General features: G+C 43.7%; 1 protein-coding gene across 4 annotated transcripts in view; it reads left to right on the top strand.

Annotated features, from left to right (window-relative positions):
• The window catches only part of USP31 (ubiquitin specific peptidase 31), an 88199-nt gene extending 66212 nt beyond the window's left edge, over positions 1 to 21987 (top strand). For all 4 annotated transcript variants that reach the window (XM_016929620.3, XM_016929623.4, XM_016929624.4 and 1 more), the window contains 5 exons: positions 820 to 939; positions 3203 to 3428; positions 9502 to 9660; positions 11193 to 11345; positions 13780 to 21987. In XM_016929620.3, coding sequence (XP_016785109.1) covers positions 820 to 939; positions 3203 to 3428; positions 9502 to 9660; positions 11193 to 11345; positions 13780 to 15350 — 2229 coding nt within the window. In that variant the 3' untranslated portion in view covers positions 15351 to 21987. The remainder of the gene's footprint in view (positions 1 to 819; positions 940 to 3202; positions 3429 to 9501; positions 9661 to 11192; positions 11346 to 13779) is intronic.
• Positions 21988 to 24257: the final 2270 nt, after the last annotated feature.

Raw genomic sequence — 24257 nt, 5'->3', positions numbered from 1 at the left:
TTTTGCCTTCATGCTGTTTGTAGTCTAGTGGAACAAGTAAATAAAGGAAGCAAAGTTCCTGGAGGAGGAAGCAAAAGCCCTTTGGCAAGACTGTCAAACAGGAATGAAGCCAGTATGGCTGGAGGACAGGAAGTGAGGGACAGAATTGAGACAGTATATGCTCCATGAGAGCAGGTACTCCATCTGTCTTGATCACTAAATAATTCCAGTATCCAGAGCAGTGCATGGCACATAGAAAGTGACATCTGGCCGGGCACAGTGGCTCACGCTTGTAATCCCAGCACTTTGGGAGGCTGAGGTGGATGGATCGCCTGAGTTCACGAGTTCAAGAGCACCTGGGCAGCATGGCAAAACCCCGTTTCTACCAAAAATACAAAAATTAGCTGGGTGTGGTGATGCGTGCCTGTGGTCCCAGCTACTGAAGAGGCTGAGGTGGGAGAATCACTTGAGCCTGATGGGTGGAGGTTGCAATGAGCCGAGATCACGCCACTGTACTCCAGCCTGGGTGATAGAGTGACACTCTGTTTAAAAAAAAAAAAAAAAAAAAAAAGGAAAGAAAGTAACATATTTAACATTTATACAGTATTTACCGATTTAGTTGTTCCTCTTTGAGGGATAATCTATTCAACAAACCAGAATCTGTTTAGAGTTTGGGTGCCAGCTCTGGCCACTTTTGATTGTGTTATTCCATTGATGCCCAGCATCTGCAGTTTACAGAGAGATTTTGAGTTGCACCATGCCCTGGCTAAGGCATTAGTCCAGCCGTAACACGGTCTTGCATTAAGTGGCACTTAACGGGAGTCATGCTTCTGTTTTCAGCTTGCCCCCGATGATGCCTGGCGTTGCCCACACTGTAAGCAGCTGCAGCAGGGAAGCATTACGTTAAGCCTCTGGACTCTGCCTGATGTGCTTATTATACATCTAAAGAGATTTCGGCAGGTATGGAAATCCTTTATCCTCAGGAACAAACAAGTTGTGACAAGTTTCTTATGCCCCCTGCTGATGGGCTCTGTGGGGGTTCTTTGGTACACCTGTTTGATCCAGTGAGTCCTGTCTGTGTATGTTATAGACACACTTTTGCCCCTGTGTTTAGGGTAATGTTTTGTTCTTTCCCAAGGCAAAGTTTGATTTTAGTTCAGATTGCAGATGTTTTACTTGACTTGTAAATGTCGTGCCTAAATTTTGTTAAGTGTACTCTGGGATTTAAAAAGAACTAAGTAGAGATCCTTTCTTGGGGAGGTAGAATTCTATTTCTACCTAATGTAATATGGGTGTTCTGCTCCTGAGAAGCTGTTGTATGGTTGGGGAGATGAGTCATAAATAAATACAAAGAAAATCTGCTTTGAATTGTATTGCTTTGTGAGTCAGTTTTTCCAAAAAGGCTGTGTATTCCCTGAGGTTAGGATTGTCTAGACAGTCTCATTGTAAGAGGTAAATGGGAAGTAAACATTAGCGGACTCCACAAGGCCTGGCTCTTAGTTTGTATCTGAAAGATGAGCAAGCTTTTACTAGGTGAGGTGGAAGCAGGGATCTCCCACACGGGGGCAGAGAGAGCAGTGTGTGCAAAGCCCGACAGTGGAGAAAGCACAGCCTGCACGAGAGGCTGGGAGCAGGCCAGGTGGGCAGGCAGTCCAGAGGGGTGGGCAGTGGCGGGAGTTGATGGAAGACGTGGGTGGATGCTGGTTGTCCAAGGAACCCTTTGAGGGTGGAGTAGGATTCCGATGAAGGGTTATAAGCAGAGAAGCAACCTTACTAAATCTGTATTTTGAAAATATTATTCTGGATATTGTGTAGATAACAGATTAGAGGCTACAAGAATGAAGATGGGGAGACCTGAAGGAGGCCCTTGCCGTCATCCAGGGTGGGCTGCTAGTAGATGGGATAGGTTGTGGCAGTAGAGAAGGAGAGATGTTCAGGACTGTCTGAGGAGGCGGAGGTATCAGGGGCAACACACAGATGGTCCCCAGGTCTGGGGCTTTCACACAGAGGTTTGAGGTTCAGCTCCTATGGGAGTGAAGAGTGGGCATTTGGCACCCACTGTGTATTCCGTTGGGATCTGCAGGTGGAAAGCTGGCTGAGGGTTTGGATCCCAGCCTGCTGTTTCTCCTTCCCCAGACACAGAGTAATTTCCTGGGCTTTCTGTTTTCTTTTGAAGGCATGTCACCATCCTTCCAGCAATCCAGAGGCAAACCTGCAGTGTCCTCTTTGACTCTTCTTTCTTGTCCCTCTCATCTAGGCATGGCCATGCCTCTTCATCGACTCCTGTGTGTCCCCTCCCCATTCTTGCTGTCAGCGTGCTGGTTCAGACATTTTGTTGCTTTTCAGCTGGTCACCGTTGCAATGATTTTAATTGATTTTTCACCTCCATTACTCCTATTTCTAACATGTTCTGTGCACTGCTTACACAGTTCTTGACCCACAACTCTGGTGACATCACCTTTTCCATAAAAGCCACAGAGGATACACTCCAGATTCTTCAGGCTGGCCTTCCTGACCACCCAGGACCCATCGTCCCTTTCTCTCATGAACATTTTTCTTCCCTTCACAGACCCATACGTAGCTCCTTAGGGTGGACATATCTATGCCTGGTTAATTTTTTAAAGTTCCCATAGACACAGGAAACATTCAGTCATTATCTCTTCAACTGATGGTTGGATTTCAAAGCATTTCCCTATAGGTTTAATGGAAAATACAGATTACCAAAGATTGCCACTGAGTGGATATGTTAAGCTAAGTCAGTGTTGCCTTGTGATGTGCCTGTTGGAGGATGTGGAGGGGAACAGGCACTGCTTATCAAGAGGCTCTTCTGCACCAGGCGCTGTGGTTTGCCCTTCATGGAGCCATCACTTCATTAGTTTTCATGTCTCTTTGACAGAGGTATCAGGAAGAGCCACCTGATACTGTCATTTTTTTTGTAAGTCAAATGCTTTAAAGCCCTTTAACAGATAAGGAAAGGAAGACTCAGAGAAGCTCATTTACCCCCTCTATATGGATCCTTACTGGTTCCACCTTAGCTGATATTAAAACCTGTTCCTCTAGATAGCTAAAACTATCATCTGTTTCCCTGATTTGTATGTCTTGGGAAACATCAGATAGGTAACTCACACCGCTTTATCTGATAGGATCCACATTCCCCTCTAAAGTGATCTGCCATCTGCTTGCAATAAAATATCACCAGAACTTGTTTTTCTTCTTGCAACAGGAAGGAGACAGGCGCATGAAACTTCAGAACATGGTCAAGTTCCCGTTGACTGGCCTGGACATGACACCTCATGTGGTTAAGAGGAGCCAGAGCAGCTGGAGTTTGCCATCGCATTGGTCCCCGTGGAGACGGCCCTATGGACTCGGGAGGGACCCTGAGGACTACATCTATGACCTGTATGCTGTGTGCAATCACCATGGCACCATGCAAGGGGGGCACTACACAGGTCTGCAGTGTGAGAGGCTGCGTGTCTGTGCTGGCGAGTCCTTCAGACGGGTTTGCTTGTGGCAGGGTGACTTGACTTTAGAGCCTCATTTTCCCTCCAGCAGGCAGTGTGCCAACTGTGAGGGCAGTTTCCATCCTCTGGATCTCTGCCCAAGAGCAAATAAACGAACATTCTTCCTCCTTTTCCTGAGTGGGGTCGTCCAGTAGGTAGCCGACTGATTGGGGAGTGGTATGTGCAGATGGCATTGTCTGGTCAACTGAGGATTTGCTCTTTGTTTACCTAACCTGCACTCCCCATTTACGGTTTTGCTAGATAGAGTTCCTTGAGTTCTATCTTCTCTCTCATTTTAAATGATTGTGAACTACTTTTTGTTTTTTTAATTAAAGATGAGCTGTTGCTGTGTTGCCCAGGCTGGAGTACAGTAGCTATTCACAGATGTGATTATCACACACTACAGCCTTGAACTTCTGGGCTCAAGCAAGTCTCCTGCCTCATTCTCCAGAGTAGCTGGGATACAAGTGCATGACACTTTTATAGTGTCTTTAAAGTGACTAAGAAGGGTTTTTCTTTTTGTTTTAAGGTTAAATTGACCTTGTCATTTATAAAAGCAACTATGTTCATCATGAAATTTAGAGTCTAGAGGTGGAAAGAATACCATCATCCATGGGCTTATCACTGAGATAACCACTGGTAACATTTTTTTTAATTGCGATAAAATATACATAACAAAATGTACCATTTTAACCATTTTTAAGTGTACAGTTCAGTGACATTAAGTACACTCACATTGTTGTGCAACCATTATCACTATCCATCTCTACAAGTTTTTTAATCTTCCCAGACTTAAACTCTGTACCTAATAAACACTAATTCCCATTTTCTCTCCCTTCAGCCATGACAAGCACCATACTTTCTGTCTCTGTGAATTTGACTACTCTTGGTACCTCTTTTAAATGGAATCATTCAATATTTGTTCTTTTGTGACTGGCTTATTTCATGTAGCATAATGTCTGTAAGGTTCATCCATGTTGTGGCAGGTATCAGAATTTCCTGCCTCTTTAGGGCTGAGTAATGTTCCACTGTGTGTAGGTAATATTTTGGTATGTAGTATATACTTGATGTGTTTTTCTCTTAAGTTTTTGCCATTATTTTCCACTGTTGGGATTATACTGGCATTTTGTTGTTGTTGTTCAAGTGAACATTTATTGAGCCCCTCACATCCTGCTTGCCCTGGGCTCTATCACAGCAGAGATCAATAGGTCCCCAGCCTCTGTCTTCTGAGAGTGTAATCAAGTAGGGGGAGATGTGGGTACAGATATGGTTTAAAAAGGAGTCCCACATCATGGGTTCTGTGGTGGAGGTGTGAGCAGTGGGCAGAGATCAGAGCCAGAGGAGAGAGTGGCCAGAGCGTGCTGGAGGGGGAGGGTCAGCTGTCGGGGAAAGGAGCCTGCTGCCTCACCTCATGGGCTAGAGTGGGGTGGATAGAGAGGTCACAAATTCAGAAGCACAGCAGCACAGTAAGGGGTGAGTGGCGCATGCGCTTCTGCATCCTCATCTTCACGCCTAGTATTGTAACAGAAGTAGCTTGATGTGGACACTTAATTTTTTATAAATACTTTTTTTTTTTTTTTTTTTTTTGCGACGGAGTCTCGCTCTCTCACCAGGCTGGAGTGTGGTGGCGTGATCTAGGCTCACTGTAACCTCCACCTCCCGGGTTCAAGCAATTCTCCTGCCTCAGCCTCCCGAGTAGCTGGGACTACAGGCACACACCACCACACCCAGCTAATTTTTGTATTTTTAATAGAGACGGGGTTTCACCATGTTGGCCAGGATGGTCTCGATCTCCTGACCTGGTGATCTGCCCTCCTTGGCCTCCCAAAGTGCTGGGATTACAGGCATGAGCCACTGCGCCCGGCCTATAAATACTTTTTAATGACCACAGAATGTTCTGTTGATGGACCTCTAATGTTATCTAACCCTTCCCCATTGCTGAACATCTATATTGTTTCTGGTTTTTAACTTTTCGTGTAACATTGTTGAATATCTTTATGCTCTTTCACTTTTTTTGAATTTTAATTCTGTATTTCCTTGAGATTGAGTCTTGGAAATGGAATCATCGGGCTAAGGGCCTGCATGAGCCTTTTGGGAGCCAGGCAGATTTCAGGGCTTTATTCGTTGATGTGAGGGTTGATGTGATTAATTTGATTATCCGTGTGAGTGGCTAGGATTTGGATTTCTGCATCCTTCACACTCAGTGTGTTATATATGTATACTTCTCAGGGACTTTCTTTATTAATTCAGTGGTTTCTGCAACAAGACCCCGAGTGCTAGTGCTGACCATTGATTTATAAAGGTAGGGAGAGGTGGAGGAGGGGTGGGGGTCTGGCCAATCCTGGGTACTATTAAATCTCTGGGACTCTTTTCTCTAGTATTTAGCCATGAACCTCCCTCCCCATCAGCCAAGGCAGAGGAGTCCGTTGGCCTTGCTACCTTTCATACTCACTGTTTCAGTCTGCTCTGTTCCCTTCCAGGAGGGCCGGGGTTGGGGAAGATTACTGGACACAATAATCTTTTATTCTTGAAACCCTTTTAGTTCAAGTTCTTTAAATAGATATTTTTCTTTTTTTCAAACTCATTTTACTGCCTGAAGTTCTTTAAATATTTAAATGCTGCAGGCAGCAATTGTTTGTGAGAGGAATGATCCCAACTTTGAGCGCATCTTGTAATGGAATGGCTTGGATTGCCTCTGCCTGCTGTAGGAAGCGCTTTCAAGGAGAGAAAGAAGCTAGAGAAGTTTAAAAGATGCTCTCACTTCATAGAAGACAAAAGTTAATGTGAATTAAATGTTTAGATATATTTTGCCTTGTACTTTGGTTTAAACCATATTTCAATGATGATAATAGTATATTTGGTATCTTACATATTTTAGGTTTCTATTTTATGGGGGCCATGTGTACAAATATTGTGTCTTGTTGGATTTTTGCTTTTGTGGCATTACCAGTCATGTCTGTGTTCTTTGGTACTGAGTGATGGAATTCTATACTTGTGGACTGGTAGAATGGAAAGGGATGTGGAGGTCATTTAACTTCACAACTCACCCGGTGTTGTAACACCTTTGCCAGCATCCTTGATTGACGTTCACCAGCTCAGCTTTGGTAAAGAATGCGTTTTCCATTTATAACACTATTTCTCAAGAAAATATGGACTGGCTTGTTACATAGTTTCTGGGAAGAAATTGTTGGGAAGAATAAGACAGGGCTAGACTTTAGCATCATGTTGCTCTTTATATATAGAATAGATCTTGGAAAATGCCTGGAAACCTCCAACTACCTTAGAGGCAGTACAGTTTGGTGGAAGGAGCTTGGGTTAGAAGCCAGACACATCTTTCTAGCTCTGTGTCCTGGGGCAGGTAGCTGTTCACTAATTTGGCTACCATGTTAGTGAGCCAGGAAGTGGTCATGCTGACCTCAAGGAACCCATTACCCAGGATGTGCTCAGATGTTTTCTGTATTATTTCCCCTTTCTCATGCTGAGACCCTACCACCACTTTTCTAGTATATGAGATGTTTAGAGTCTTAGTTTAGAGAACATTTTAAATATTCTTCGCATTGTTGAATGAAAGATACTCTGTTTTTAAGTTTTTTTTTTTTTTTTTTTTTTAACATCAACTTTTAAGTTCAGGTGTACGTGTTCAGGATGTGCAGGTTGGTTACTTAGGTAAACATGTGCCATGATGGTTTGCCGCACAGATCATCCCATCACCTAGGTATTAAGCCCAGCATCCATTAAGCTATTCTTCCTGATGCTCTCTCACCCCTCATCCCCATTTTTAAGTTTTCATTTGGAATGTTTATTTTATTTTTTGAGACAGGTTCTCACTTTGTCACCCAGGCTGGAGTGCAGTGTGTGATCGTGGCTCACTGCAGCCCCAGCCTCCCGGGCTCAAGATCCTCCTACCTCAGCTTCCCAAGTAGCTGGGACTACAGGTGTGCGCCACCACACTTGCCTAATTTTTAAATTTTTTTGTAGAGTCAGGGCCTATACTATGTTGTCCAGACTGGTCTCGAACTCCATATCTCAAGCAGTCCTCTGCCTCAGCCTCACAAAGTGTTGGGATTATAGGCATAAGCCACCATGCCCGGCCTGGAATGTTTATTTTGATGTAATCTTTATTTTGCACTGTTTCTAGCTATAATCGATGGTATAATGATATAATCGATTGTGTAAGGATTCTAGAACAGTGCCTCTCACACCATCTGTGATGAAGAACTTGGTTTTTTCTACTTTAAAATTTCCAATCCTTTATCAACTAGTGCATTTGTAAGAATACAATAAAAATATCACGGCAGTATCAGATTGCTATAAAAGTTTTTGAAATGCTTTTCTCCTTTTTGGTGCTTCTCTCGTGTGGGCTCGTGTCAGTCCGTGAGCCATAATTCTAGTAGCACTGGCCTAGAGAATATTTCAGAAAGTAGTTCTAGGAAGAAAAGCAAGTAGAATTATTTTGTAATTAATGAGTTTGCTGTGCTGCCTCAGTTTCCACACTGTGACTGAGAAGAGGCCATTCTGAAGAGGAGCAGGCTGAAAGGAGGCAAGGCTGTTCTGTCTCCTTCTCTTGGGCATGTCCCTCACAGCTCTGCTCCCACTCACCACTCCAGAAGAGCAGCTACTCCCCAGCTGGGTCATGTGTGCATCAAGCCTGACCTGACGCCACTGGCCAATTGCTGTTTCCTTAGAGCTCCATTTGCTGCTTACATTTTAAGTTCTTTCCCTTCTGGTTCCGGCAAGTTCTCAGCTGCAAATAACTTCCCTGCCTCCGTTCGTAGGTCCTTATTCTGCTCTCATTTTGGGGGACTTGTCTGGTGTAGCCCTTTCTCACCCGAGTCTCTTTTATCCCTTAAGTCTCCATACTTGCGGAAATGGTTATGGCCCATTGAAGGAATCACTCCTGGTGCCTCTCAGGACCTTATCTGCCCCATCCCTGGGGCCATCCTGAGTCTGTTCCAGCATTCAGCTAAATATTCTAGCACTCGTTTATTCTCACCCCAAATAAATGCATATTTTTAGAAAATGTGATCATAATGTACTTTTCTGGATCAAGCTTATAACACCCTTTGATATATCCTTGCAGGATGACTGGCTTTGTGAACTCTTAAGTTTTTGTCTGTTCTTGCTGCTACTTGAATGTTCTTTATTTCTAGCTCAGGCTTAGAATTTGGACTGAAAGAAGTCCTCCTGCGTTCATGAGCTCATGTGTTCTCAGTCTGCCAGGGAACTTCCATGGAGCCTGGTTTGTGCTCCTCCCTGAGGGAAGCAGGGCAGGATAGGGCTTCAAGTGCAAGCCAAGGATTTGATAAGCCTGAAATGAGCTGGGCTCCTGCCTTTCACCAGCTGCACGACCTTGGGCAAGCAGGTTAATCTTTTTCAACCTCTGGAAATTGGGAGTAATAAGAGAACAAATCTGAGGATTAAATGAGATGCTTGGCACATAATAAGTGTTACATATTATATTTATCTGCTATCATATCATTATATTGTTATTTCTATTCATATTATTTGCTATTTCTAATAGACACTAAAATGTTGCAACACACTGAACTCAGGGTTTCTTCACCCTGGCACCATTAATATTTTGGTCGGACAATTTTGTCTTGCAGGGGGCTGTCCTGTGCATTATAGAATGTTTAGCAGCATCCATGGCCTCTACCCACTAGATGCCAGTAGCACCTCTCCCTGAGTTGTGACAATCAAAAACATCTCCATTCATTGCCAAATCCCACTCCCCCCGCCACAGACACAGTTCCCTGGTTGAGACCCATTGGTTTAAATAAGTGTGTGTTTTCTAAGATGAACTGGAACTGCATCTACTTGGAATGGTTTGGAATTTCTCAAGACATTTTGCTCGAGTGTGATACAGAATTTAGAATTTTTTTAAAATCTCTTTCTGTGTTGCTACACGCAGCCTTAAAACGTTCTTGAGTTAATTAGATGAGCCAAAGAGATGGTGTCTGTGGGTCGCAAGAAGTGGCTGGTGCAGCCTCCCCTGGTGCTGATGGCGGGCTCTCTTTGGCAGCGTACTGTAAGAACTCTGTGGACGGCCTCTGGTACTGCTTCGATGACAGCGATGTGCAGCAGCTGTCAGAAGATGAGGTCTGCACGCAGACAGCATACATCCTCTTCTACCAGAGGCGGACAGCCATCCCGTCATGGTCAGCCAACAGCTCGGTGGCAGGTGAGGTCCACTCTTGTTCTTGGGCAGTTTTTTCCAGAGCAAAAGATTGTAATGAATGGTCTAGAGGACCTCTCTGGAGGCTCTCATGACTCTGTCAGTTTGATCAGATGAATCCTTACGTTTCCATTTAATCTGGAAACTAAAATGACTGCAGTCAAGGAAGTTGGGGAGGAATGTGACAGCACCTGTGGCCCAGTGGAGTTCACTGGGGACAGTGGGTTGGACCTGGTGCAAAGAAAGCTCATGATGTGTTCTTGTGGATAAATGCATGGGTGAGCTGAAAAGCAGCGTGGCATACTACCCCCTGTCCTGGGGTTATCCTGGAGCCTGTCCCATCTGGGCCACATAGCAATCATCTATAATACAGGTGTAATAATAATGCCTACCTCATGGGGTCGTCGTAAGCATCCAGTTAGATAAATGTGTGTTAAAACATTTTGTAAAGGGTAAAGGACCATTAGAAATAGTCTGCTTTTCCAGTGAGAAGATTGGACTATTCTGTTAGGAGAAGGATTGATGGCTGTGATAATAATACTAGGTGGCTTGGGTTTAGCCGGATGACATCCAGCCTGTTGTGTTTAATAAACGCAGGGACCAGTACCCACACACAATATGAATGCAGCCACACATAATCCAAACAAGTGGACACACGTTTCTGAATGCAGAGTTTGACTTCAAGAGAGCGTGACAGAGGATTGGAATGTGGTGATGTGCAGTCAGGTTAGGGGCTATGAATCCTTGCTTCTCTTGAAGCTTGCAGGGGGTGAGTTCAAAGCAGTGAAAACAAGGCATCTCTCAAGCAGAATGACGCCCTGCTGGGGGCCAAGCCCACCCAGTGTACAGCCACTCACTCAGTTAACACAGCGGGAACTCCAGTGCTCTTCCACCAGTCTCAGATGTGCTCAGAAATGACACCTTCTTGAGGTCTACTTGAGACAGTCATGCTGCTTCATGTACTCTGTTTCAAGAGCAATTTCTCTTGCCCTAATAAATATTTAAGGGCATCCCTGGAACAGACAGGGCAGATTGACATATGCTGTGTGTGTGTATATTATTAATATTATGAAAATGGTTACAAATTTCCTTAAAACAGTGAGGCTGAGAGAAAAAGAGTATACTGCCGCATCCTCTCTTCTCTTTGTGTAAGAAATATTACTGCAATTGCTTAGAACAGTGCCTGGCATGTAGATGCTTAATAAATATTTGTAGAATGAATGTATGAATGCTTGTCTATTCCATTCTCTTGCCAATTCTTTAGACTCAGACTTACATTATAAAGTATTCATCCCTATCCTTGCATTTTATTACTACAAATTTCATGCGTCAGGAAGTCTGCCTTTCATCTTTTCATCTTAACTGGGGATATTCGGACAGGCACGACATGACACAGGGTCTGGGAATTGATGCTGACCTCGGGGTGAGGACATCAATGCCCCCCAGCTCAGCTCGTAGCACCTTCATGAGGGTGTGTGTGGCTCAGGGCTGGCCGAGGGACCCCAGCCAGACCTCTATGCCTGTTTTCTTCTCTGCAGGCTCCACAAGTTCTTCCCTGTGTGAACACTGGGTGAGCCGGCTCCCGGGCAGCAAGCCAGCCAGCGTGACCTCTGCAGCTTCCTCCAGACGCACCTCCCTGGCGTCGCTCTCTGAGTCCGTGGAGATGACTGGAGAAAGGAGTGAAGATGATGGTGGGTGTGGGTTTTGGTGACAAATTTCCAGAATGGTAACTCACAGACACAGCAGAGTCCCTCGTGTTTTTTCTAGGAGCTAAGTCCCAAGGAGATGGTAGGAGAACCCAAAGGGAGCTACAGGGAGTGGAGCTGTGTAGCTGTGAGTTACGATCCTAAGAAGCATTTTGTATTAACAGAGTCATTTGCTTTTCCTGTGTCCCAGTACTTTCTCCTTCCGCTTCATTATTTTCCACTTGTAAGGTCTCTTGTGGAGGCTGGAGCTTTATATACCAATGTATACTTTTTTTTTTTTCCCAAAGTGTTTTAAAAAGCAGGATAGCTGGAAGAGGCTCAGAGAGATTGTGCTTTGCCCAGGCCACCTGGTGGGGAGTCGGCTCCAGGCTTGGCACGGAGGCCCCTGGCTCTCTTGGACCCAGGAGAGCCTCACCTTCCAACATGCTGCTCCCCAGGGAGGAAGCTGTGGAATGTTCTTTTTAGTACAGAAGCATCTAAAACAAAAGCTGTTGTTGCCTTTGCATAGAGATAGTAAAAAGTCCGATAAAAATTGAACTCTTTTTTTTTTTTTTCTTTTTAAACTTTCACTTTCTGTTTGGGTAATGGCAGGATAGACCTTAGTTTCGACAGGGACCCAGGTGGTGTGGGAAGGACCGGGCAGCCACAGTACTGGGAGCTGGAAGGAGGAGTGAGTGCAGCTTCTATAATGAACACAGTGACTCAATCTGCCAACAAGTCTCAGTCTGCAGCCAGCATTTCGATCACTGTAATCTGCTTCTAGTGGTGATGGATAATTCTGAGAAAATGAAATTGAGTTAAAATTGCAATAGGCTGGAAGAAGAATGCCAGGTGAAGAGAGCTGCACCATAGCTCTAGCTCTGCCACCTCTTCTGGCTTGTTGCCTCTTCCTCTTTATTTGTAAAATAAAAACACTGGACTGCAATTCCTAAGCTCCTTCCGGCTCCTCACATCTTATGGAAAACTGACTGGTGAACCTTTGCTTGTTTAGGCAGAGGTTATTTTCAGTACTGCCTTTAAACTTAGAATTCACTGTCATTTTAATGATAAGCCTCAATAAGGTTTGCCTCAGTCTATCTTTAAGCAGTGCAGTTGGTGAAATCAATATCCTTTTAAGCATCATCATTGTATAATGGTGCTGGGTGGTGCCCACAGAATAGAGCCTGTTTCTTAGGCTCTATAAAGACAGAATTTTGTAAATATCACAACTGTAGTATCATTGTGTAGAAAATTTAATTTAGAATATTTTCTTAGGACGTTTTGAGCCACACCAAATAGGAGTATGTGGTTCTGATTATGAGTATTTTTTTTTTTTTTTAAACGGAGTCTCTCTCTGTCTCCCAGGCTGGAGTGTAGTGGCGCGATCTCGGCTCACTGCAAGCTCCGCCTACCAGGTTCACGCCATTCTCCTGCCTCAGCCTCCCCAGCAGCTGGGATTACAGGCACCTGCCACCACGCCTGGCTAATTTTTTTGTATTTTTAATAGAGACGGGGTTTCACCATGTTAGGCAGAATGGTCTCGATCTCCTGACATCGTGATCCGCCCACCTCGGCCTCCCAAAGTGCTGGGATTACAGGCGTGAGCCACCACGCCTGGTCTCTGATTATGAATATTTTTTGGGAAGTTTTAAGTTACTGGAATTAGGAGTATATGATATCCAAGTCTTTTTAGCTCTTTGCGTTGATCCACATCTGTAGTCAACAATGACAGGCCAGCTTACATGTGGAATTGAGTGGTGCGGGGGGTCAAGGGGTTCTGGGTTCTGGTATTAGCTCTTCCTTTAATGAGTTGTGTAATCTTGGTCAAGGACTTCATTTCTGTGAGCCCCAGATCACCTTCAGGAAGGTAATGAAGCTGGGTCAATACCTCACAGCATCTATGGAGTGCCAGGTGCTCTGTTGGGCACAGGACTTGTAAGGTTGTATTTAATCGTCACACTTGCCCTGTGAGTTAGACCAGAGGTCAGCAAACTGTAGCCCCATAGGCCAGATACAGCCCACTGCCTTTCTTTGTAAAGATTTTTGGAACGCAGTCAGACACGTTTTCTTACGTGTCACCTGTGGCTGCTTTCATGCAGCAGTGACGGAGTTGAATGTTTGGCCTGCAAAGCCTAACATCTGCTGTCTAGGCCTTCACAGGAAAAGTTATACCGAGCCCTGATGTAGGGCAAGGAGGTGAATAGAAGTTTGCTGTGTTAGAATGATCCTGAGTTAGAATGTCCCTATTTTATACATAAGGAAACTGGGCTCAGAAAAGTCAAAGCCACACAGGGACTCCCTGATCCCAGATGGGCTGGCTCTGAAGGTCATGCTCCTTTCATCCCATGAGGCTTACCTTCGTTTCACCTTCAGTGTCTTACAGTGTTGTTAGAATGTCTTCATTGGCTTAACTTAACAGTATTCTCTTTACTGTGTTCAGGAGGCTTTTCAACTCGACCATTTGTGAGAAGTGTCCAGCGTCAGAGTTTGTCATCCAGATCTTCTGTCACCAGCCCCTTGGCGGTCAATGAAAATTGCATGAGACCTTCATGGTCCCTGTCTGCTAAGCTGCAGATGCGCTCCAATTCTCCATCCCGATTTTCAGGGGATTCGCCAATTCACAGCTCTGCTTCCACCTTGGAGAAGATTGGGGAGGCAGCAGATGACAAGGTCTCCATCTCTTGCTTTGGTAGCTTGCGGAACCTTTCTAGCAGTTACCAGGAACCAAGCGACAGTCATAGTCGCCGTGAGCACAAGGCTGTGGGCCGGGCCCCTCTGGCTGTCATGGAAGGCGTGTTCAAAGACGAATCGGACACCCGCAGATTGAACTCCAGTGTCGTAGATACACAGAGCAAACATTCAGCACAAGGGGACCGCCTGCCCCCGCTCTCTTGTCCATTTGATAACAATAGTCAGATCGCTTATGTGGATCAGAGCGACTCCGTAGACAGCTCTCCAGTCAAAGAGGTGAAACCCCCCAGCCACCCAGGCTCACTCGCAAAGAAACCAGAGAGCACAACTAAGAGATCCCCCAGTTCCAAAGGCACTTCTGAGCCAGAGAAAAGCTTGCGGAAGGGGAGACCAGCCTTGGCAAGCCAGGAGTCATCCCTTTCAAGTACATCCCCTTCTTCTCCTCTTCCTGTAAAAGTCTCTCTAAAGCCCTCCCGCTCCCGCAGCAAAGCAGATTCTTCTTCCAGGGGCAGTGGACGGCATTCATCCCCTGCCCCTGCTCAACCCAAAAAGGAGTCATCCCCGAAATCTCAGGACTCCGTGTCATCTCCTTCGCCACAGAAGCAGAAGTCAGCCTCGGCCCTCACCTACACTGCTTCCTCCACATCTGCCAAAAAGGCCTCGGGCCCTGCCACAAGGAGCCCTTTCCCACCTGGGAAGAGCAGGACTTCAGACCGGAGCTTGAGTAGAGAGGGCTCCAGACAAAGCTTGGGTTCTGACAGAGCCAGCGCCACCTCCACCTCCAAACCCAACTCCCCTCGGGTGAGCCAGGCCCGAGCAGGGGAGGGCAGGGGGGCCGGGAAGCACGTGCGGAGCTCCTCCATGGCCAGCCTGCGCTCCCCCAGCACAAGCATCAAGTCTGGTTTGAAGAGGGACAGCAAGTCTGAGGACAAGGGGCTGTCCTTCTTCAAATCAGCCTTGAGACAGAAGGAAACCCGGCGCTCGACGGATCTTGGCAAGACAGCCTTGCTCTCTAAAAAGGCTGGTGGGAGCTCTGTTAAGTCCGTCTGTAAGAACACCGGGGACGACAAGGCAGAGAGAGGCCACCAGCCTCCAGCTTCCCAGCAGCCAAATGCAAATACGACGGGAAAAGAGCAGCTTGTCTCCAAGGACCCTGCTTCTGCCAAACATTCCCTGCTGTCCGCTCGCAAATCCAAGTCTTCCCAACTAGACTCTGGAGTTCCCTCGTCTCCGGGTGGCAGGCAGTCTGCAGAGAAATCCTCAAAAAAGTTATCTTCTAGCATGCAAACCTCTGCACGGCCTTCTCAAAAACCTCAGTGATATTTCTGCAATCGAAGTGTTTTATCTGTAAAGATGTTTATTTATTTAGAACCCCTGCCCTCCCACCAAAGCCTCCTGTGCTTTTGTTTTGTACTTTTTTGAGTCACGTGCCCGACTGTGTGTGTGTGTGAGTGTATGCGTGTGTGTATCTAATTCAATTGCAAATTGTTCAAAGCGTCGCCTTATTCTACCATTGAACCAAATAACAGCCATAGGCAAAACGTTGACACCAAGCTAACTGGAATAATTGTAGACGATACCCAGGACGGTCCCTTTAGCAATTGTACATATTTCTTTCTAGAGAACTCTAATGACTTTCTTTGGATATGAGAGTTTTGAAACCTGTGAACCAGAAAAGCTACCATTAGTGCGTAGAAGGAGGAAGGAGCTGACTCGTGTTTCTTCTGAGCAGGACTTGTCCTTACTGTGGATTGTGGGTGGCACCAGGAGCTCTAAAAACTGTGACTCTAACAACGAAACAAATCGAGGGAAAAACTCTTGCTTTCTGCACTTTCGCCCCATCTACCAGTCTTTGTAAAGGGCAATATTTTAACACTAATGTTTCTCAGGTATATACTCAGCTAGTCTAGGATGGTTGCACACCAGTAAATGGATTAAAGAGGAAGGTGCCATGTGGGTGACTGTGTCATTTCTCCTACTGCCACAGATAGACATTTTCGAGGTAGAAATGAAGCCTTTCACCACCTTCATATCTGTGGTGACATGTGCACCAAAACCTGTCTTGACTCTTGGGATAGGTCCTAGGAAGTGGCAGATTGGATAGCCAGAAAGCCAGTCACTCGTTTAATTTTTTTTCCTTCTGAAATTACTAGCTAAGGCTCTTGGAATTTGGCACTGTAGTAGAGCAGTTAACACCTTTGACAGATTCCTGGAAAAAAACTTCCAGATTCTAAACTGGGTGAAAGACTGGACATCATTTTCCTTGTCAGGTGTTGCATTTTTCCGTTAGAGGTGGGAAGCTCCACGATGCCCTGTGTCTGTGGGCTCATGTTCCCTCATCTTGTAGCTTGGAGAGGAAAGAAGTTGCCTTCTGCCAAAAGCCAATGGTGGTATGTTGAAGCGTTGTGTGATCAAGTGTTACATATGCACTTCAGATCCTGTCTGTCAGTCTCTGTTAGGGCTGCCTTTCAGTAACTCATTTATTATTTCTTCTTTGTTCTTAAGATTTCATCTCATGCCCAGAACTCACAAGCAGGCTTTGGAGTGTGTTCCATCTGGCCGTGTCAGTGCAAATTGCATTTCTTACAAAGGAGAACCTCACAAAAAAAAACCTCACAGATAAGCAAAGTATATAGTTTTGCAAGCTTTTTCAAGGTCTCCTGGCAATACTTTCCTGCTCAATTTTTAGCTTTTCTTTTTTTTTTAAATGTCAAGAGAGTGAGGGTCTTGATTCTCTCTGAATAGCATTTGTCACTTTGCCAGTAAATACAGCATGCTAAGTTTATGTGCTTTTAAATATTAGCGTTTTTCGTCAGACTCTTCAAGTTCTTCTTGAACCCTTGGTGCACAGATCCATATATAACCTCCCTTTTCAGTATTGCTGTGTGTGAATTAACTACAACACATATGCATGCATAGCTGTGAATTCTGCACTACCTTTTTTTTCTTTTTTTCCCCCCAAGAATATCTCTTGGGAAAAGTTTTTAGTACGTTACTTAACTTTATTTTACTGCTAATTTGCGCATTAGCCGGTAACTTGCAAGTCTGGAGACCACTTACCGTTGAGGGTAGCTGGAATTTTAGACCCTTGGCAGTATTTAAGATTTAGACATTTAGCCTTGTGAAAGTTACCACAGTGCTCCATGTGATTCATTGACTGTGAGCCTGTTGTCCATTGCACTCAGCCCTGTACTCACCTCTTCACTCGCTGTCCTGGTTTTACTGTTCAGATTTTGGTGGGTTCTCAAAGCAGTACCACTCTCATCTGCTCAGTACATCTGCGGCAACTGGCTGCCTTCGATGCTGTCATTGCTTTCAGCCCAGCACATCACAGCCCCATCAGTGTGTAGCCACTGCTCTCGTTTTTCTGTATCGCTTTTATCTCCTGAAAAAGATGCACCAAATAAGAGATCATCTATATCAGGAATTGAATGTCTAACTCAAACCTCTCATTTTTGTTTAATAGGTAGATCTCATTTGAAGTCTCCTATCTGAATCTCTGAAACAATTATAGTTTGATTAGACAAAGGTTTTTAATAACACTTCTTTTTTGCTGTAGTCAAGCATTAATAGAAACTAGTTTAATTTTCACAGTGGTAAATATTTTTATTCTTGAGTTATCTAGGAATGGATTTTCCACGATGTCTAGTGACTTAAAAAAAAAGGAAAAACGTTTCTACAAATCCCTTTGGTTTTCCATGGGATCTGGAATAAAATGTCAGTGTCTATAAACTGTATGTCATGGAGTTTAGTCCTTGTTTCAGGTTTAATAGAAAAAATCAGGAAGTATCATGGCATTGTCTAGACATCATGAAGCTATTTTATTTCCATGGTTGGTAAACAGTGAAAATTTCATTATCTCCAACTACTAGGTACAACTTTAGGCCACAGGAAAGGTTATTTGGCCCAAAAGTTTGGAGGTGCTCCTTGAGGTGGGAAGTATCTTGTTGGAAAGTAGTTACTTGATTCAATTTAGTTCATTGTTAGGGTTGGGGACTTGGTGTTGGTTTCTTTCTTTCTTTCTTTTTTTTTTTTTTTGTTTAATTTTCCCAGCAATATTTAGCACAATGAGCGTGTATGTGCTTTGGGGTTAAAAATTATCTGCTAGGGATGATAGGCCTGGGTTTCTGGTTGACATCTAGATGGGCCTGATTAGAGCAGTCATCTCCTGGTAGGCACAAAATAATCACCAACAGTAATGTTGTATCTCTAATGTTTGTTTGCTTTTTTAAAAAAGTTTTATTCTTGATTTCTTGTAAACATCCATTGCACTGAGGCCGTATCATTCCTTAAGACAGCCCTACATCTTGCCTTGGTAATCCCTTAGATAATGTGGAAACTCAAACCATTAGGCTCCAGTCATCTTAGACCATTTCCCATCCGTTTTGTATTTTCTCATCCTGAAAGCAGCTGAACTGAAAGTAAGTAATAATATGCTGGACCAGTGGGAACGGATGTGGGAGTATTTGTGGTGTGCTAAAATACTGTAATTATCTGTGAGGCTGCCTGACACGCTTTTGCAATCTTGTTTTCATCATTCATTCTGCAAACATTTATGGAGGGCCTGCTTTGAGCACAGAGGCAAAACTGAAAGCTTCAGGGATTTGCTGTAGCTGAGGAGCCCTGGGAGCACAGCCCATCAAGCAAGGGATGTGATGGTGTCCTAAATGGAGTGACAGTTCTCCTGGGAAAAGAGATCACGTGGATTCCGGTCAAATCGGCTAAGGCTTGTGGTTCTCTTGAGCAAGTCTGTTCCGTCTGGAAACCAAAAGTGCCCTTCATCTTTAGAGACATTTTACTCTTCCATCCACCTTTTCAGACTGAGCTGTCTCTACTATTTAGGGGTTGAAAATCCATTACGCAGTCACTTTACGTTAACATTGGGTCATCTTATGTTTGTATGAGACGGATGTGGGATTTGAGGGGAACATTGTCATTCCTCTAAAATAACTATCATGAAAAAAATAGCAACAGTATGTAAAGGGACCAAGAGTGGCAGCCTTTAGGGAAAATGGAGCAGAGAAGAGCTGTGAACAAAGCTCATTTATTTGAAATAAGTGTGCTTTATTTCACATAGAGGGGCATCAGACGTTACATTTCATTCGGACAAATTACTGAACAGCGGAAGTGATTGTTTCCTATGTAGGTTATTATAATTATTGGATACAAAGATTTAACTAGTGTTTCTGGGTTGGATTTTTGAAATAGTATGCAAATCATAAGCACAGTTTCAATAAAACACGTATTCTGGAGGTGCGTGGAACTTTGTATTATTTGTAGTTGAGAAAGGCAAACTTTGCTGACAAACCAGTACCTATCATAAACGAACACAAAAAGTAGCTGTTACTGTGCAGGCTGTCTTTAACTTTCATTTCATAAAGGGGACATTATTGTTAAACTCTACTACATGGTTTGGGGAGAAATCCAGTGCTTTTATTTAAATGAACACTCTCACACTGCCTTTTGATCAACTTTCAGAGTATTTTGCAGATGCATTTTGAGCATGACCATTTTTTTTCCCCAAGTAAAAACAATTGTGCGTGGCCTCCATATAACTCAGAAAGCATGCTCTTACTACCTATGCAAGCAAACAATAAAACATATAGACATGAAATGTTAAGTCTTAAAAAAAAAAGGCAACAATTATGGAGCTCTATTTTTAAATTTGTGATTTTCAAAATATGGCTTACTCATCATTGTGTAGAAGAGCATGAATGCGATTTCTTGTTTTGCTCTGCATATATTTCTCTGCTGTTTTTCTGATCATTGGCGAGATTGTAAAGTATTTTGCAAGCAGAAGTGGAATTGGATATGTTGAACACACATCATTGGTGTACATACTGTATTTAGCCTGAAGGCTTTCCTAAAGTGTTTTGTTCTAAAAATAACCTGCCATTTTCTATAGATTTTAATTTTTTATATCTTCAAGGGTTCTATTTTGGTCACAAGGAAAGAATGTGGCTTCTAATAGTGCTAAGAATTAAAAGATGCTTTTGTAGAGACTTAGAGCTATTTTGAAAAGCTTTGGGGCTTCCCAGCCACTGATCACAATTAGACTAAGCCCATGGAATTTCTGGGAGTGTTGTGCAGTGGATTCGGTTCTAGATCCATCTTACATTTGTTTAGTGTTTCCCAATTTTTGGGAGAAGGGGTGCACAGCAGATTTGAGAGACTTTTTTGAATCTCACACATGTATTTTCCTCAAGATTCTTTTAAGCCTCTTCTGAATGACTTGTCTGAGATAGTGAAGACCCACATTGACTAGAATCAGCTGGGGAACTTTAAAAAATACAGTGCCTGGGTCCCAGTCCCTAGCTTTTGATCTAATTCATGTAGGGGTGGGATCCAGGAATTACCATGTATTTTAAAAGCTGCTGGGTGTTTCTAATTTGCAGACAGATTGAGAACCACTATGATACGTCATCCCTTTACTGAGAATTATGGCGAGAATCACTGCCGTTTGAATTACTCAGGAGTGACTGATTCCTCAGTTGTGTAGGAGAGGCAGAAAAAAATAAGAATAAAAAGAATTGAGAGATACTGATATCAAACTCCCATTTGAAATACAAGGGCCCTTCTGATTCAAGGCCCAGTTGGGGAGCTTGGACCATGTTGTGAATGGCCTAGCACTCGCCAGTCTGGTGGAAATTGGTGGTCTTAGTTGCTGGAGCAGGCTGAGTGTCCCCGCGGGGTTTGCATCTGTCCCCAGAACCTTTTCCCCAGGCCCGTGGGGGAATAGGGAAGTCACTCTGAGCTAGAAATTGTCGAAGAAGAAAAGAAACAACCTTTCTAGCCTTGGAAAGCCTGTCCCTGCTTTTGATAGAATTATTGCCTTTTTGTAGGAATTACAGTAGCAAACCCCAGGCTGCCGCTGAATTTCCTACTTTTGCTCATTCTCTAGGATAGTTCTTATCCAGAATGTGGTTTCAGGAATTCTTTTTTTTAGTTTGAAAATGAATGTGAAACATTTTCTTTGGTGTCTTTAAAAAAAAACAAAAAAACCCTTATTGCTATTTTTTCGTGTGTTTTTGTTTTGTTTTGTTTTTTGTTTGTTTTACCATTAGGTAATACACATCCCAGAATTTGGCACTCTGTGTTAACTGTGGAGGCAAATAAAATTTAGTTTTAATCTGTGGTGAGCTGAATGCACTACAACACCTTCGAAGTAATCTGATGGTTTCATTCTGTCGAGCCTCATGCTGCCTACAAAACACCACAATTTACCTGGTGTTTTCAACATTTTAAGGAATAAAGATACAAGTAAACATGCAAGTTGGAAATGTTTCTTTAGAAAGGCCATCCAGAATAGTGATATCTGTTGCAGTCGTCCAAATGCAATATGAAATTTCCTAGGTGCTATTATAAATGGTGTGGTGTCATACCAAATGCAAAAGCAGTTACAGTATTTCCGAAGTTGGAGTTCTCTTTGTAGGCCTTTCAAATACGTGTTTGCATTCCATAGAGGTCTGCTCACCAACTGTGCCTCTCACCACTGGTTAAAATTGAATTTAAGCCTCATTGACATAAGTCGTTTCTTGATTGAACTCTTCAGTTTTTACACTGGAATTTCTGTAGTTGTCTTGAAAGCTGCATGTCACATCACTGTACACAAAGTGCTTTGGTATTACTCATGCACCGTGGATAGTGATTTCTGTGTCGTTTTCATTTTCAGTTGTACAGTAATATGGAAGGCAGGATGTCTTTCCTAGAGGCTGGAAGAAAAGTGTATCGTACATTTTAAATTTATTTTAGAACAAGTGCATGAGATGTGTCACTGATTTCTGTTATTTATTTGTATGTTTTATTATTCAAAGTGTATGCACTTTTAAGAAGCAGAATTTATATTTTTATGTTTGAAACATTTTATTTCTGAAACAGCGTTGATTATGTAGTATACAGTTGGAATTAAGAGAAAAGTGGAAAATGTAACAAAATACAATAAATTTATTACAAGATGTCCTCTTCAAGCCACAATTCTCCTTTCTCCCCCTTGCCAACTGATATCTTTTTGGTGTTGACTATAATAATAATTGTACTGCATCAGTCTTTACAAAATGCCTTAAAATTGCAGTGTTTAAAACACAAGTTACAGAAAGATGTATACATATGTTTTCTGTGTAAAAGTTTAAAACAAAAAATCACATCCATGCTTGTATAATTTTCACAATCGGATGGTTCTTCCCATTTCCTCCATGACAGATTAGAGACAGTTTGTCCTGGGCCATGGAAGTTCCGGACAAAAACTCACGTTCTGGTTCAATGCAACAGATGTTCAACATTTCGCATTATTTTCCCCCCTTACCAAACTTTTATGATGGGAAGAAATAGCAGTATAAAAGGGGCCTTCTTCCTGCGCTGTCTCATACCCTAGATATTTAATATTTTTGATACAAACAACATTTTTCCAGCTGTCTTTCCCACCCTTCAGGACAGAACTCCCTACTGAGGATGTCACATCACCTATGGCCACGTGGGGGCACTAAAGATCTCTTACGCATTTTAGAAGTCCAGCCTGCAGGTGGTTAGCCTCTGAGTGTGGAAATGTTTATTCAGTATGAGTTGGGGGATACGGTATCAGTGAACAGGGGTTTCTGTTTAGGGGAGTGCCACCAGCCATCATTTGTTCCCAGAAAGTGTTGAATACAGATCAGGACAGATCTTGTTTCCCTAAAGCACAGCATTATGGTTTAGGGTTGGGGTGGGGGGAGTTGATGTTCCTGACAAGTGTGAACCACATGCCGTGCTAGGTACAGCACTTCTAAAGCTCTCTAATTTGAAATGGTAAGATTTCGCTTAGGTTCTGTTAGAGAGTTTAACCATGTAGTACGCTGATTATTCAAGAGGCTTCATTATGCCACAAAGTGTTCACATGTCATAAAATATGTAGATTTAATAGTTATGCAGATATTTAAGGATCATTTTGCCTGTCTCCTTAGGATTTGGAAGATTATCTTTCAATACTTGAATGGTCAACGTCTCTCTGAATACTTTTCGGGTCCCTGTAAATCTTCCTGAAGAAAGCAAAGGTGTGATAACACCCCTTGCCCAGAGCTGCATGTTCCTGTGTGTTAAACTGCCCCGTGGGTGATTCTAGGCCACTCTGACTCCGTGGGATGTAGCTTGAGGTCCTCCCCCACCCCAGTATCTCCTTTCTCTCTCCCAGCTGGGTTCCGTGTCATATGTTCTAATTCTGTGTACATCATCTAACATAACGTTGAACGGTTAATCACTTCGATTTACTAATACATTCACTTTCCATTGCTCTTCACTCCTTCCTGGGTTCTCCCAGATGGATGCTTCAGGTTTCCTCTCTGCGACCCTGTTCCTTTCTCAGGCTTCTCCATGAGGGTCATCTGGTAGATTTCATCTTGCTGGGTGGGTTGGGTCTACCTTCTGCAAACCCCTCTGGAATTCGGTCTTGGTTTGGTCTGGTCTTAGCTACGTTTTTCACCCCCTGCCAACAACTTTTATACACGGAGGACAGGGCTGTTCTCTCCCTTGGTGGTGCATTTTTGCATGCCATATAACCCAATGGCCTTGCACTCGTTTCTTAGAGCTTTCAGGGATTTGATATCAGTTTGACTTGCTCTTTGGATGTCTTAACAGCTCCATTTTTCTTGTGAAACGTGAGAAGATGGTGCAAATGAGACTGCAGTGCCTAGTTGGAATCAGGCCTCCCTGCCCCCGGTGGGGTCTCAGGGATCTTGCATCCAGCACACCACCCCTGTGCCTTCCCTTTGTTTAGGAGGACTCCAGAGAGGCCCACAGTGCACAGATCCAGTTCCAGAGACACAGGGAAAAGGGTGTAATACGTCTTTCCTCTCCGAGAGTCTGGAGTGGACAGTGTGTGGGGATTGTGCAGTGGGGACTGAGGATGAATGGCACCAGCCTCAGGGTTCCAAGTCCACAAAAGTTGTGGTGAGGAAGGTGCCCCTTTACTGTTTCACTCAGAATCGGAGTCCAGGTTCCTTCATTTAGCAATGTCTTCTGTGTGCCCAGCTGCTGGGGTTATGACCACACTTGGAGGGGCTCACTGGCCAGTCAGGAGGTCAGGTTGGCCAATAGATAACGTTTCAGCAAGTTTGCCACTTATTCCCTGCTCTTTCTCAAGGCATCGTCCCTAGAATGCTCTTCTCCGAGATGCCAGCCCGGCTCATTCCCTCATCTCCTCCACATCTTTACTCACATATCACCTTATTGAGGCCTTCCCTTACTACCCTTTTAGAA

The sequence above is a fragment of the Pan troglodytes genome, chromosome 18, assembly GCF_028858775.2.
Source record: "Pan troglodytes isolate AG18354 chromosome 18, NHGRI_mPanTro3-v2.0_pri, whole genome shotgun sequence".
Classification (NCBI taxonomy): domain Eukaryota; kingdom Metazoa; phylum Chordata; class Mammalia; order Primates; family Hominidae; genus Pan; species Pan troglodytes.
This window is presented reverse-complemented; position numbering and strand designations above follow the sequence as displayed.